At 50.0% G+C, this 14,671-nt stretch overlaps 1 protein-coding gene across 3 annotated transcripts in view; it reads right to left on the bottom strand.

Moving 5' to 3' along the window:
- Window positions 1-14,671, bottom strand: part of DAP (death associated protein) — a 98,448-nt gene that overhangs the window by 33,875 nt on the left and 49,902 nt on the right. The window contains exons 3-4 of one of the 3 annotated variants that reach the window (XM_020884067.2): window positions 3,134-3,176; window positions 253-2,122 (exon numbers count right to left, since the gene is read on the bottom strand). The exons of the other annotated variants lie outside the window; for them this stretch is intronic. Coding sequence (XP_020739726.2) covers window positions 2,009-2,122; window positions 3,134-3,176 — 157 coding nt within the window. The 3' untranslated portion in view covers window positions 253-2,008. Of the gene's footprint in view, window positions 1-252; window positions 2,123-3,133; window positions 3,177-14,671 lie in introns of those variants that run through there. 3 annotated transcript variants of the gene reach the window in all.

Here is a 14,671-nt window from a genome sequence, read left to right on the forward strand (position 1 = left end):
TTCCCAAAGGACCTTCCAAGCACAGGGCCAGCTGCTCGGCCCAAGGAGTACATTTTAATCCACCACATTAAAGCTTTTCCACTTTATGACATTTCAAAGGAGGCGATTAGACTCAAGGTGCCAGGTGTCCAATAGTTTGGCTTTGTGTCTGGGAAACAATTTGTGAACATACTCCTTATTTTTGCATGTTCGTATTTCTTTTGAAACCATCTGGCAACCCTAGCGAGATGAGAAAGAACAATCTCTGAGATATAAGAGAAAACAAACCACGCAGGAGCTTTATTAGAACGATTATTCTTGAAGCTAACCATGGATAAACTCATTCAGGGGAACAATTTGCTTTCAGCAATCGGGAGCCCACAGATACATGCCAGATGTAGCTAAAAGGACAAGAAAAATGCACAGCACGGCACTCCTGGCTGCAGCACTAGAAGGTGTCAAGGATGAGCCTTCATCTCCGCAGCAGTCCACAGACTGACCCGGCGCTGGCTGCTCTCAGGATCGCTCAGAGATGCCGGCTCCGGGAGGTAGCCAGGAGGAGGCTACACACCCAGGCGTCATCTCCAAAAGCCAGCCTCTGTTTATAGCAACATCTCAGCGATTAAGAAGTACGAGATGTGACTACGCACTGCCGTGAGTGTGAGACCTTGGCTCCAAAAGTCAATGAGAGGGGAAACCAAATGTTGCCTTTAAGATGTGAAGCAGAGCTGGCTTTTCCCTTAGAGAGGGGCAAAAGCTAGGTCTCGTCACCTTTACCAATCGTGGACATGGAGTTGGAAAGAGTGTCAGAAGGGCTGTGGGGCGCCTGCTGCCCCCATTGTGGATCTGCTGCAAGTAGTGCACTGGCAAGTGGGATAGTCAGGCCACACCAGCTCCCAAAGCATTTTCTCTGGGAGATTTGAACATGTGCCTTTCAGAAAAGCAGGGCACCCAATTGCTGTAAGCAGTCTAGGGCAGCTCTGGGCGGGAAACCTGGGCAGAAAGCATAGGATAATCTGAGATATCCAAGTGAATGGTGCCCTAGGGCAGAGGTTGTTCTGACACTTCGACTGACTAACAAACAGGCTTTTCTAGCTCCAGTGGTGATATGATGCTTCTACTTTTCCCTCGGGGAGCAAAGGCAGGTTTTTATCTGATCTTTCCCTGTGGTCAATGCTTTTGCTCTAGTGTTCCAGGGTTATCCACGAGTCTATTCCTCCACCTGGTCAGGGATCACTCCGAGAACTTCAAAGCAGTTCTCGAGGTGATCACTGAAAAAATGAAGGTTCGCCTTGATTTCCCGGCGAGCCTGTGTGGATGGTGGGGCTGTGCGGGACTTGGGACCCACACTGAGAAATTTCAGTCTGGAAGTATTCCCTTTGGGCAAAATTTTTCAGCCAGATGACTCCTGGAATAAAGGAGCCTCTTCAAAGCTTAGGCTCTTCTCTGGCTTTTCTGGGAGAGCTTGGTGTCGCCCTGTGATCTGAGCCCTCGTCACACAAGGGAGGGAAATTCAGTGATGCTGTTGTCTAATGCAGTATCCTCCCTACTCAGGTTTTCTGTAATCAACGCCTTCATCTCTTTCTCTTCCCTCTAGGTGTTAAGATTTGATTGTCCTATGACTAAAAAGCATGCAATGATTGAGCTTTCCCCTGACCTTAATCTAATCCTCCCAGATTTCTGCCTGCTAATTTTTAAGACCACTGGCAGAGCAACTCATGAACCAGAACTGAAGCTAAACTGGGAACAACGTCACTTCACTCGGGTCTTAGTAAGTTCTGCTCAGGGCACAGACAGAGGCGTGATGGTCCTCGAGCGATACCAGCCAGGACTCCCTGGAAATGAGGATTGGGGGTCTGATTCTAGTTTTAGAGCTGGAAATTGAAGGCAAAGGAAGGGGCACTTTGCTTTGTCTTAGATTTCCCAATGGGGCAGTGTTTTGAGGAAGATGCCAGTTCTCTTTGTTGGAGGAAATACCAAGTGTCAGGGAACTGAGGCGTGCCTGGTGAGGGCGCCGGGTCCTCGCTGGTCACTTGCGAGGCTGCTGGATATGCTGGGTCCTCGGGGAGGGGTGTCTGTCTATGGAGGCGTGGGGCTTCTGGTGGGCCACCTGGGCGGCCGCTGGGGGGAAGTCCTTGTCGCCCTGCAGGAAGACACGGAAAGCACTGGCTCAAAGCACTGTCTCATCAACCGTGAACAGCTGGGTGAGTTCATGCACGCCTGTCTGCCCAGTTCTCAGTCACGTCTGACTCTCTGTGACCCACAGACTGTAGCCCACCAGGCTCCTCCATCCATGGGATGTCCCAGGCAAAAATACTGGAGTGGGGGGCCATTTCCTTCCTCCAGTGGATCTTCCTGACTCAGGGATCGAACATGTATCTCCTGCATTGCAGGTGGATTCTTTACTGTCTGAGCCACCAGGGAAGCCTGAGTAAGTTCATGAGCAAGACCCAAAGCCGGCATTCTCTGGCTTGCCTGTGCGAGTGGGAGGGTGGTGGAGTGGAGAACCTGTTGGAAGGTGGAAACCCATCTCCTAGGACTGTGGGGTGGTCCTGAGGCTTTCTGGGGAGCTCAAAGGGGCACAGAGACCCATGTACCTTCCAGAAGGTGAGAAAGCTCACCATCTCTGCCCCCATACCAGGGGCTCAGGCACCACACGACTCACTCAGAACTAAGCTTGGGTGTTGGGTGGCTTTCTTCTGCTAGAGCAGTTCTTATCATTGTTTTGAATCCCATGGACAGAGGAACCTGGTGGGCTATAGTCCATGGGGTCACAAAAGAGTTGAACCCGACTTAGCGACTAACACTTCACAGGTATCACCGTGTAATTCTTATTTCAAATTTCTTCAACCCTTAAAAAATGTAAAAACACTGTCAGCTCACAGTTCCCCCAGAAACCCTTTGGCCTGTGGATAGTCTAAAGAGGAAGAAGACAGCAGAGGGGGGAGGAGAGGCGGGCAGGTGCTGCGGGCTCTTCCTGGCTGCCACCCCGTCTGTCCCTGACCACAGAAGCACGTTCCGTGGACAGGGGGGCAATTAAGAGCCCCCCACCACCCCACCCCCCGGCTCCCGAGTGGATGCATGGGGTGGAGTAAGGACAGGAGGAATCAGGAGATCACGTGCTGAGACCCTGAAATGACGAAAGGGCGCTTACCCGGGCAATGACTCCGGAGATAAACACGGTCGGCTTGGGTGGACTGGAAGACAAGAAGGAAAAGACATGGACCACCATGACTCACAGAAAGGAACACACAGGTGATGCGAATGGGGAGACTGACTTCATGACTGCATGACAAACAAGGAGCCCCCGGAGGGCGGGAGGAGCACGCCTCTTCCCGTTATTTCATCACCCGCTGGCCGCCATCCTCTGGACACCCGGGGGTCCCCTTCCTCCTGAGGCTGAGCTCAGGCAGAGGGGGAGAATGCTGTAGCAGAGGACGTGTCGCTGAAAAGCACTTTTTGTTTTTGGTTAATCCTTCAGCTAACTGTGGGCAAGCCCAGTGGTTTTGGTCTCAGCAGACTGTGAACCTGGGTGATCCCTGGAGCAGGGAAGGGGCAGGGTCACAAAGGATGAACAGGAGACTCCAGGCAAGGGGCCTCCGGTCCTCTGGGCTGAGAGGTGCTCTCTTGCCAGAGTCCTCAGCTTCCAGAAGCTTCTAACAAGTGAGATTCCCAGAGCTGATCAATGCAAATCTCTTGGCCCTTCTGGGATGCCAAGTATCAAAAACGTAAGGTTCATGCTTCCACTGCAGGTGGCACGGGTTTGATCCCTCGTTAGGGAACTGAGGGGATTCCCTGGTGGCCCAGAGGGTAAAGAATCTGCCCACAATGCAGGAGACTCAGGATCGATCCCTGAGTCAGGAAGATCCCCGGAGGAGGGCATGGCAACCCCCTCCAGTATTGTTGCCTGAGAAATCCCAGGAACAGAGGAGCCTGGTGGGTTACAGTCCATGGGGTCAGAGAAGAGTCAGACAAGACTTAGAGACTAACACTTTCACTTCACTGTCTTAGAGAACTAAGATCCTGCATGCCCCATGGTGTAGCCAAAAAAATTAAAAAAAAAGAAAAGAAAAAGTAAGGTCCTTGTGAAGCTCTTGCTATTTTTTACACTCTTTCATCATACTGAGCTGACCCACCCTGTCACCAATACTGAGGGAACAGGATTTAGGATGAAAGCAGTACATGTTCATTGTTCAAAAGCAACAAGCCAAGCACATTAAAATCACGTGTAGTTCTACCACCTGGAGAGAACTACTGTTAACATGTGGGATGTCCTTCCAGCCTTCCTTTCTGTGGATAGAGAGATGCATGTTTCCTTATTAAATTTCCTTTTGTCTTACCAAAAGAGTCGCCTTGTTTTGTAGTCTGCATGCAGCACTTAGTATCTGCCAAGCATACTTCTAAGATATTAAAAATTCTTCTATGGGTTCAATTTGTTGGGTCAAGAAGATCCCCTGGAGGAGGGTGTGGAAAGTCACTCCAGTATTCTTGCCTGTAGAATCCCAGGGACAGAGGAGCCTGGCAGGCTATTGTCCATGGGGTCACAAGAGTAGGACATGGCTGAGGTTACTTAGCACGCACACACATGCCTTTATAAAAATAACTGCATGTGTCATAGTTTAGAAGCATCAGGACACAGTTACAGGCAGTACACAGGTGCTCAAGCCTCCGAAATGTCTCAATGAGAGATAAGGGGACCTGGAAGCTTTAGGTGAATGCAAGGCCGGCCAGTGAGGGCGGAAAGTGGGGTGAAGGCAGCTCTCAGAAGCTGGTGGCTTGGCTTACGGCTGGTCCTGTGGGCAGACACAGTGGAATCGTCACCCCTGAGCTGCCCAGCCCGCCTCCCACCAGCTCTGCTGCTCCACCCTGGAAGGAAATCATTTGTTTTAGCTTTCTTTTGCTGCTGGCAAAAGTCCCAGCATTCAGAAAGTTCACTGTTACATCCCAAGTTCAGTTCAGTCGCTCAGTCACGTCTGACTCTTTGCGACACCATGGACTGCAGCACGCCAGGCCTCCCTGTCCATTACCAACTCCCAGAGTTTACTCAAACTCATGTCCATTGAGTCGGTGATGCCATCCGTTCTCTGATTTCCACTTCTCCTCCTGCCTTCAATCTTTCCCAGCATCAGGGTCTTTTCCAATGAGTCAGTTTTTCACATCAGGTGGCCAAAGTATTGGAGTTTCAGCTTCAGCATCAGTCCTTCCAATGAATTTTCAGGACTGATTTCCTTTAGGATGGACTGGTTGGATCTCCTTGCTGTCTAAGGGACTCTCAACAATCTTCTCCAACACCACAGTTCAAAACTATCAATTCTTCAATGCTCAGCTTTCTTTATAGTCCAACTCTCACATCCATACATGACTACTGTATAGCTTTGAATAGGCAGACCTTTGTTGGTAAAGTAATATTTCTCCTTTTTAATATGCTGTCTAGATTGGTCATAGCTTTTCTTCCAAGGAACAAGTGTCTTTTAATCCCAAAGAGTTTAGCAAAAACACCTGATATTCCCCCAAGTAATTTCTGTTGTTTCATGAGACTAAGGACTTCAAGTCTTACTAAGCAGCACAGAAATCTTCCCTACATGATGGTTTTGTTTTATTTAGTTTTTGTGGTGTGGTTAACTGGTTTTTGTTTTTTTTTTTTTTTTTAACAAATATGGCTTGGTTATGAGATAAACAGCCAGCCAGGGATGAGTAAGTTTGGCCCAAGTGTAAGTCTCTGATGTCATTATGTTTGGATTTGTCTGGAATCCAAGCACACCCTGCCTTGACTGCTCCAAATCACCCACCAGCTCCACCTCCAGGGATTTCACAGCCAAGGTTTCCCACTGGAAGCTTGAGAACAATGCTCTGGATTCTAATATTTTGGAGGAAGCATCGAATGGCTTTCCACAGCATTTCCAGATCTTAGATTCCCACCAGCAATGCATATGGGCTCAATTTCTCCATGGGCTCACCACTTTTTAAAAAAGCATACATTTATTTATTTAATTTATTCATTTGGCGAGGGCAGGTCTTAGCTGCAGCACTTGGGATCCTCCATCTTCTCTGCGGCACGCAGGAGCTTTCAGTTGCAGCACTTGGGATCTAGTTCCCTGTTGTTGGTCAGTTGCTAAGTCGTGTCTGACACTTTGCAATCCCATGGACTGCAGCACTCCAGGCTTCCCTGTTTTTCGCTATCTCCCAGCCATCCAACCATCTCATCTTCTGTTTCCCCCTTCTCCTCTAGCCTTCAATCTTTCCCAGCATCAGGGTCTTTTCCAATGAATCAGTTCTTCCCATCAGGTGGCCAAAGCATTGGAGCTTCAGCTTCAGCACCAGTCCTTCCAATTAATATTCAGGGCTGACTTTCTTTAGGATGGACCGGTTAGATCTCTGACCAGTCTCGAACCTATGTTCCCTGCTTTGAGAGCTCAGAGCCTTGACCACTGGACCACCAGGGAAGTCCCCTCACCATGAATTATTTCCTGTTATTTATTTATTTATTTTTTGATAGAAGCTATCTCAGTGGGTGTGAAGTGATATTTCATTGTGATTAGATGTAGCAACTAATTTTAAGAATAAGCTTTCTTATGGCAGGGAATAATAAACATCTGTATTGATCATTCAAGATCTTTAAAGCATAAAATCCACTGCCCGCAACAAAGTCCAATCTCCTCTAAAACACTGAAAAGGCCATAACCGACCATAAGAACACACGGCCACTGCCTGCACAAAGGTGACGGACTGGAGGCTAGCCCCTCGTGTCTCATCTAAGAGCGATTTCTGTTCACACGTCTGGCAGAGTGTGCACAGTGCTGGTTTTCATCAGACTTAGTCTTCTCCATCTTCAATTAACAGCATCTCAAACTGGTCAGTGATTGTCCATTACCTTCCTGTAGTAAAAGCATTCCCTAAACTCCTTGAGACATGGTAGCTTAAATTCACAAACCCCAGGAAAGCGTGTGCTCTCGAAGCTGTGCTTGCAAAAACACACTTGTTTTAAATTCCATTAGGGTTCCACGTGAAGCATAACCTACATTTCCAAGATTCTATAAACTGTGAGAGCGGCTTTGAGGATTTATTTAATCTGATGAGAATCATTCTGACAGATGTTGGTTTGAAGAAGCAACATTACTTTCACGAAACAGAGACAGTGAAAAATATCGTCCCTGCCCTCCCCACATCCTCAGCCTTTCCAGGCTTTGAAAACCATATTTACTTAAATTTAAAGGAACGGCAAACCTGATGGAATTAGCTGGAATTAGAGCCCCCGTAACCCTCCCAGCCTGGTGGGCTGCTGTCCATGGGGTCGCACAGAGTCAGACACGACTGAAGTGACTTAGCATGCATGCATGCATTGGAGAAGGAAATGGCAACCCACTCCAGTGTTCTTGCCTGGAGAATCCCAGGGACAGAGGAGCCTGGTGGGCTGCCGTCTATGGGGTCGCACAGAGTCAGACACGACTGCAGCGACTCAGCAGCAGCAGCAGCCCTCCCATACATCAGCAGAAACTGCAGCTCTCTCACACGTGGCTTGTGTGGCTGCCAAACGTTTGATGCACGTGGGTTTCCAGTATCCACCTGTCAGTATGTGTTAGGTGCTCAGTCGTGTCCGACTCTTTATGACCCCATGGACTGTAGCCCACCAGGCTCCTCTGACCATGGGATTTCCCAGGCAAGAATCCTGCAGTGGGTTACCATTTCCTTTTCCAGGGGGATCTGCCCGATCCAGGGATCGAACCCGGGTCTCCTGCATTGAAGACGGATTCTTTACCTGCTGAGCCATCTGGGAAGCCCAGCTTACAGGTGAGGGGACAGTAAATCAGAGAGGTCCAGTAAGTCACCTGATGCCTGCACAGTGGAGAAGCGCTCTGAGCCAGACTTGGAACAAGGGCAGCCCAGAGCGTTAGCCTGTTGCCCTCATTTCAGGGCTGAGAACTGGGTCATGGAACAGGCTCTATTTTTAGGTTCTGGATTTTACACACAATTTAGAGGTACAGATTTTTCAAGTAAGTAATCTACATGCAGTCAGAGGATTCGTTATCCAGGCAGACAGTACAAGGTATTCAAATCGGCCTCAGAACTTCCTTTCTGACTTGGTAATGCATTCTTTCCCCTTGAAAACCATCATTTATGTCTCTAGCACTTAACTAGGGCATGGAGCACTTCCATGTAAGTTATTAATGCATCTGATGCTCTTCAGCAGGTGCTAGCCCTCTGTTACAGGTGAAGGCACGTCGACTGGGAAAGGCTGAACCTTGTCCGTGGTCCTTGGAAGCACAACCTGGAGGACGCAGGTCTGGGCCCCTCAGCTCCGTGCCCTGTGTTGGTTTATGGGCCCCACCATTGCCCACATCTCAGCTCCCAAGCTTCAGGAACAAAGCTTGGTTTCAAACTATCCATTGAGCCAAAATGCAGTCTACACAGCCTAAGAAGGAGGCCCAGAGGAAGGTGGCAGGTGGATGCCAGTTGAGTGTGGGTTCTGATGTCAGACCATCCCAACTCTGCCAATGACTGGTGGGTGGGCTGGCATCTGACCTTCTGAGGCTCAGTTTCCTCATCTGTAAAATGGGTGGCAGTGGACCTTCTCTCACCAGGTACTACACATACACACGCTGCTTAGCACATAGCAAGTACTTGGCAAATGGTAGGTGTTGGGGGAACGAGGACATCCCCAGCCCCTCCGACATCTCCACTGCTGATTCACAGCTGGTTCAGTTCTGTCTCATCTTCAGATACCCTGGCCATGTAGAATAACCCTATTGATCCAGGACAGAGGAGCTTCCAGGTAAGCAAAAAGAGGATCTGAAATACATACACAGATGTCACCAAACCATGCACTTGAAGAAAAAAAGCCCTCTGGGTCCTCAGTCGGATTCCTGTCTGACCCGATTGGAACGGCCTGCTTGTTAGTTTCTCAGCCCACAGAAGACTGGAAGCAAGCCTGGACAGCGATGAGGCCACATGAGCTTAAGGTGGGGCAGCTGCCCTCCAGCAGGTGGCTCTACCAGCCCACCAGCTCCTCATCCACCCCCAGCTGTGGTCACAGCACAGGAAGCAAGCTGGGAAGGAAGCTGCTGGGGACGCCGGAAGTGGTGGCGGGAGCACCCTCATGTCGGCTACGTGGGGGCCTGAGAGCCATCACCACGTGATGCTCCGCCCTTCCCGGTGAGAAAGCACATGAGTGCTCAGAAAGGGACTGTACCCTAAAAATCTCCCTAAAAGTCAAAGCTGCCTGGAAATCAGGCAGCAGGGCTCTGATGAATGCTCGGACCCAGAAAGCTGCATCAGAGTCTCGATTTTATTTTCTGACAAGCGGCTAACACCCTGGATGCAGGGTGCAGGTGGGTGGGTGGGTGGGGGTACTTTGTAGAAGGAAGCCAGAGCAGACCTTGAGAGGCGGAGTTTAAGGTGAGACCTGAGTGTGAGCATGTGCACACACGTGTGTAACAGGAAGGACATGATGCCACAGCCAAGTGAGAAGGAAGGGGCTTGGCTTGATCTGCTGTCGTCAACAGAGTGCCTGGGATGCAAGCCTCTCATCTCTTAGTGACGGAGGTGCGCTGGTTTGGGCTCAGGTCCCGCGACAGACTCCTGGGAAAAACCATCTCCTTGCTGGGAGGACCGAGCCTTGAGGTGGTCTAGAGGCTGAAGCTGTGGCTATAGTCTGTGACTTTGTGTTCTTACGGAGTTTACCGAGAAATATATCCCACCTGGGGTGATGTTGAATACATTTCCTAGTAAACAGAAGGCAAGCAAAATCCTTTCCGGCCACTGTTAATTCTTGAAATATCTTTCTGGCTTGGTCTTTGCTTATTAAAGCTATTAGTTTTCTGGACACCAGAATCCTAAGTAGCGTAGCTGGTGACCAGAGGGAGCCCTCACATGTGACTGCACCCAGGCATTGCTTTGTCTCTCACCCTTCGAAGTGTGGCAGTCAAGGTTGCCTCCCTCCTTCGGCCTGATGTCAGGCGCTTCGAGAACTCTCCCACAAGATGGCACTGCTGGTCCTCTGAGCTTGCGGCTCTCAGGCCAGCAAGGCTTTGTCCAGCTTGCCAAGCCCGGGAAACTTCCCCCAGGAAACTGGAGGTCCGCGGTAGGCAGGGGTCACGGGCATCTTAGGGGGTGCCCCCTTCTCCCTAAGGGCGAGGTTATTGTTCAGGGATTCTGACTGCAGGGAAACCAAGGACGACTCAAGGGCTTTAGGAGAAATTCTAGATCTAAAGAAAATGATCAGGAATCCAACTCCTTCCAGGATTTGGCATTCAGAGTTTGCAAAATCCTTAAAAAAAAAAAAAATTGGCTGCATCAGGTCTTGGCTGCAGCACTCAAGGTCTTTGTTGCTCTTGTGGGATCTTTCTCTCTAGTTGCAGTGTGCGGGCTCAGTAGTTGCGGAGCTTGGGCTTAGTTGCTCCACAGCAAGTGGGATCTTGGTCCCCCCAACTAGGGATCAAACCTGCAACTCCTGCATTGCAAGGCAGATTCTTAACTGTTGGACCAGCAGGGAGGTCTCCTGTAATGTCTTTTTAAGGGCGTGAGCAAAGGTGCTTCTCTGGGGGACAAAGTCTGAGTTTGTGTTCACATCATTTCAATAAGAAGACCAAGCTTCAGCATCAGCCATGGTGTCTCCAGTTCCCTGACTCAGGCCCAGGGGGCCGTGATTCTGGGACAAAGTCCAACCCAGTCTTTTCCTGAGTCTGTCCTAAACACGGGTCTCCATGCCAGAGGAATTCCCAAAACTCTGCCCTCCAGATGACACTCTGCCCACAGATACTGGATTGGTTGCTGATCCAGATGCCAGCACCTCACCACCTGCTTATTTCGAGAAGACTGCTGCCCCTAGTACTGACTGTGTAAGGCAAGGATGGCCTACGTGTAAACAAGTGTCCCACAGACACTCTAGCCACAGTGGTTGCTGCCTTACTAGGGCCTCGGAAGCCCCTTCTTCCCTTTAGACACGTGTTTCCAGAAAGCTACTCTAAGCTTCCTACCAGTCTCTACACACAGGACCGTCTCGTCGTGTGACCTGATAGTGTTCCCTCCTCCGGCTTCCCTCTGCTCTCACCTTATTCTCTCTCCCTTGCTGGATGCAAAGAGGATAAGATAAACACAGTCCTGACTCTCATTCTTAGCTTGCATCCTAAGGATTTCTTACACAGGCGCTGTTCCAGGCCTGTGTGTGTGTGTGTGTGTGTGTCTGCATTCATCACGATACAGAGTGCTGGATGCAAAGAGGATAAGATAAACACAGTCCTGACTCTCATTCTTAGCTTGCATCCTAAGGATTTCTTACACAGGTGCTGTTCCAGGCCTGTGTGTGTGTGTGTGTGTGTGTGTGTGTGTGTGTCTGCATTCATCACGATACAGAGTGCTGGATGCAAAGAGGATAAGATAAACACAGTCCTGACTCTCAGGTGTTGTTCCAGGCGAGTGTGTGTGTATGTGTGTGTGTGTGTGTGTCTGCATTCATCACGATACAGAGTGGTCACCATGTCTGATGAGGGAAGCCTAGCCTGGTCTCCTGAACAGGTGCTGTTCCAGGCCAGTGTGTGTGTGTGTGTGTGGCCAGTGTGTGTGTGTGTGTGTGTGGCCTAGCCTGGTCTCCTGAACAGGTGCTGTTCCAGGCCAGTGTGTGTGTGTGTGTGTGTGTGTGTGTGTGTGTGTGTGTGTCCTAGCCTGGTCTCCTGAACAGGTGCTGTTCCAGGCCTGTGTGTGTGTGTGTGTGTGTGTGTATGTGTGTGTGCGCGTGCGTGCATGCTGGGCTGAGCCGAGGTCCTGAACAGGTGCTGTTCCAGGCCTGTGTGTGTGTGTGTGTGCGTGCACATGCATGCTGGGCTGAGCCGAGGTCCTGAACAGGTGCTGTTCCAGGCCTCTGTGTGTGTGTGTGTGCGCGCGCGTGCATGCTGGGCTGAGCCGAGGTCCTGAACAGGTGCTGTTCCAGGCCTCTGTGTGTGTGTGTGTGTGTGTGTGTGTGTGTGTGTGTGTCTCCTGAACAGGTGCTGTTCCAGGCCTGTGTGTGTGTGTGTGTGTGTGTGTGCGCGCGCGCGCATGCTGGGCTGAGCCAAGGTCCTGAACAGGTGCTGTTCCAGGCCAGTGTGTGTGTGTGTGTGTGCGCATGCTGGGCTGAACCGAGCATAAGCACTGCCTTCTGCTGCTGTCTCTACCAAGCGCTGTGAAGACTCAGCAGCAGAGAGCAAAGTTGTGTAACGGAGCGTTTGAGGGCTGGGCTTTGGAGACAAAGCGCTCTGGGTTCAAATCTTAGTTCAGAGGAGTAGCCTCCTTGAGCCTCCATGTCCATCTGCAAAATGGGAGCAATTCCTATTGTATAGAACAGCTGTTCAAGTCAAATAATGTATATAAACTGTGCTTACAGTAGGATATTGCCTCCACTGGCAAAATCAGTTCATTACCACAGAGACTTTCTCTGACCTTAACCTGAGAACACTTCATGTAATTATCCGACAACCTGTGTATCAATCCTTCATATGTATTAAATATTCTAAATGTTAGCTCATTTCAGTGAGGAGCACTTACAATGAACTAACCCATCTTCGATTCTGAACACATTTGTTTCAGTGTCATTATTTTGAATTCCAATGTAGGAAAGTACTAGTGGTTCAGATGGTAAAGAGTCTGCCTGCAAAGCAGGGGACCTGTGTTCGATCCCTGGGTCGGGAAGATCCCCTGGAGAAGGGAATGGCTACCCACTCCTTGCCTGGAGGATCCCATGGACAGAGCAACCTGGTGGGCTGCAGTCCATGGAGTTGCAAAGAGCTGGACATGACTGAGCAACTAACACTTTTCACCAGTGAATAGCTAATGATGACTAGACAGGTGCTAAAAAAAAAAAAAGATATTTGTGGGCTATATAGCTTGAAATCAGATCTTGTTGGCTGTCTTCAGGGTCAAGGTTATGTTTTATAATGAGCTGGGGGTTCATAGTTCAAAGTACAAAGTATGTATTTTCTATAAGACAGCTATCATGGCTATAAAAAGGAAAATGATTGTGTAAGTAGGAAAAAATCTGACAAGATGACTGTTAATAGAATTCCTATTAGAAAGAGGTACACACTGATGTTAAATCAAACACAGATACCAAAACCCTCGTCTGATCTGGGTCTACTCCCCTCCTGGGAGGTGCAGAGGGCTGGCTTTGTGTGGGACCAGCTCTCTCTAGGCTGGTTCTGGGAGACCCTAGCCAAGAAAGAGGAAACCCAGATTAACTTGCTCTCTGGAGACTGTCAGCCAGCCTGTCTTGGTTGTGAGAGCTTTGCCTCTCACAAAAGTCAAGACATGGCCTGGGAGGACCAGTCACAGCTCAGGTTAAAGTCAAGTACATAGAGAGATGGATGAGAGCTTTTGGATTTCTCTGCTGCTAGATTCCCCAGTAATTACATCCTTAATCCACCCTCCAAGCTCACGGCGCGGAGGGACTCCGTGAGCTGATAGCCACCGTGGCTCTCTCCCCAGGCAGTCCGGTGTACACGATAAGAGATAAGCCGCGGTCCTCAGTGGTCTCCAGATTTGCAGATTCACCCGCAGCCTGATTAAAACCCTGCCTCTGTGGACCCTCTTCAGATAGCACCACGCCCTCCTGCCTTTTCCAGAACTAACAGAAAAAGAGGCAGAGTCAAGTACACAGAAAACTAAACGCACTGCCAATTCTGCTTACTTGAAATAAGCCAACGCGTGAGTTAGGACAACTTCTGTTCAGTTGGGCAGCTCCCACCCTCTCCCACGTGTTGACAGCAAGCTCTTGGGAATATCCCGCTAGCCCGCAGCACAGCGGAAGGGACCACGTCAGGGTCACTGCGGTCGTGGGAGGTGCAGGCTGGGCGCTGGCTGGAGCCTTCACTCTCTGATGGTGAACAGTCAGCAAGCTCTGATTCCCCCCACAGTCCAGGTCACTGCCGGGGCGAGAAATCACTGTTCAGGACCCTAAGGCTTATTCTTGACTCATCAGTTTCATTTGTTGGGTTACTTGTTGATTCATCAGTTTCACTGGTTTATTCATTCAACAAGAATATGTGTGTGTATACACGTATACACTCTAAGCACCCAACATGCCTCAGAATTGGGAAGGCCTCATGTTACATCAGATGCGTCTCCCACTTGATGCCTGGGCGGCAGCTGTAAGGACCCCCCCCCCCCCACCTCTCATCATGCCTCCTCCTCTCCGCTAACACCCACTAGGCAGCGCTCTGGGTTAGGGGCCGCGGGAAAGATGCAAGTCCTCGGGGAGCTGGGCCTGGAGACCAATAGGGCACACCTGTGAGGTTCCCCAGATGCCAAACCGGAAAACAGGTCAGCGCCATGTTCCAGAAATGGGTTTTCCTTATTTCAGTTGCGGCCCGTCTCCATGACAACCACAGGGAAACCAAGCTCGTCCTCATCGGCAGGAAGGAGGTCCATAGGCCGATCCTCCGATGGGGATGGGATCCTCCAGGGCTGCTCCTGAGCACCAGCAGGGGACCAAAGGCTCTCTCTGAATTTGACCAAAAAGGATTCCGAGTGGGGAAGGAAGGGCAGAGACCCCAAAGCTCTCATCGCCACCCTCCCTTCCAGTGTTCCCTTTGGGTATCGCCTTCCTGAGGGTCCTTTGCTTTCCATGGAGGCACCCAGATAATCTCCTTTTGCCACTGATGATGCATTCATGGTACCCGATATTAACATGTGAGGAGGGTAACAGGAGAAGGGGATGGATGAGCTG

This window comes from Odocoileus virginianus, chromosome 14 (genome assembly GCF_023699985.2).
Source record: "Odocoileus virginianus isolate 20LAN1187 ecotype Illinois chromosome 14, Ovbor_1.2, whole genome shotgun sequence".
Taxonomy (NCBI): Eukaryota; Metazoa; Chordata; class Mammalia; order Artiodactyla; family Cervidae; genus Odocoileus; species Odocoileus virginianus.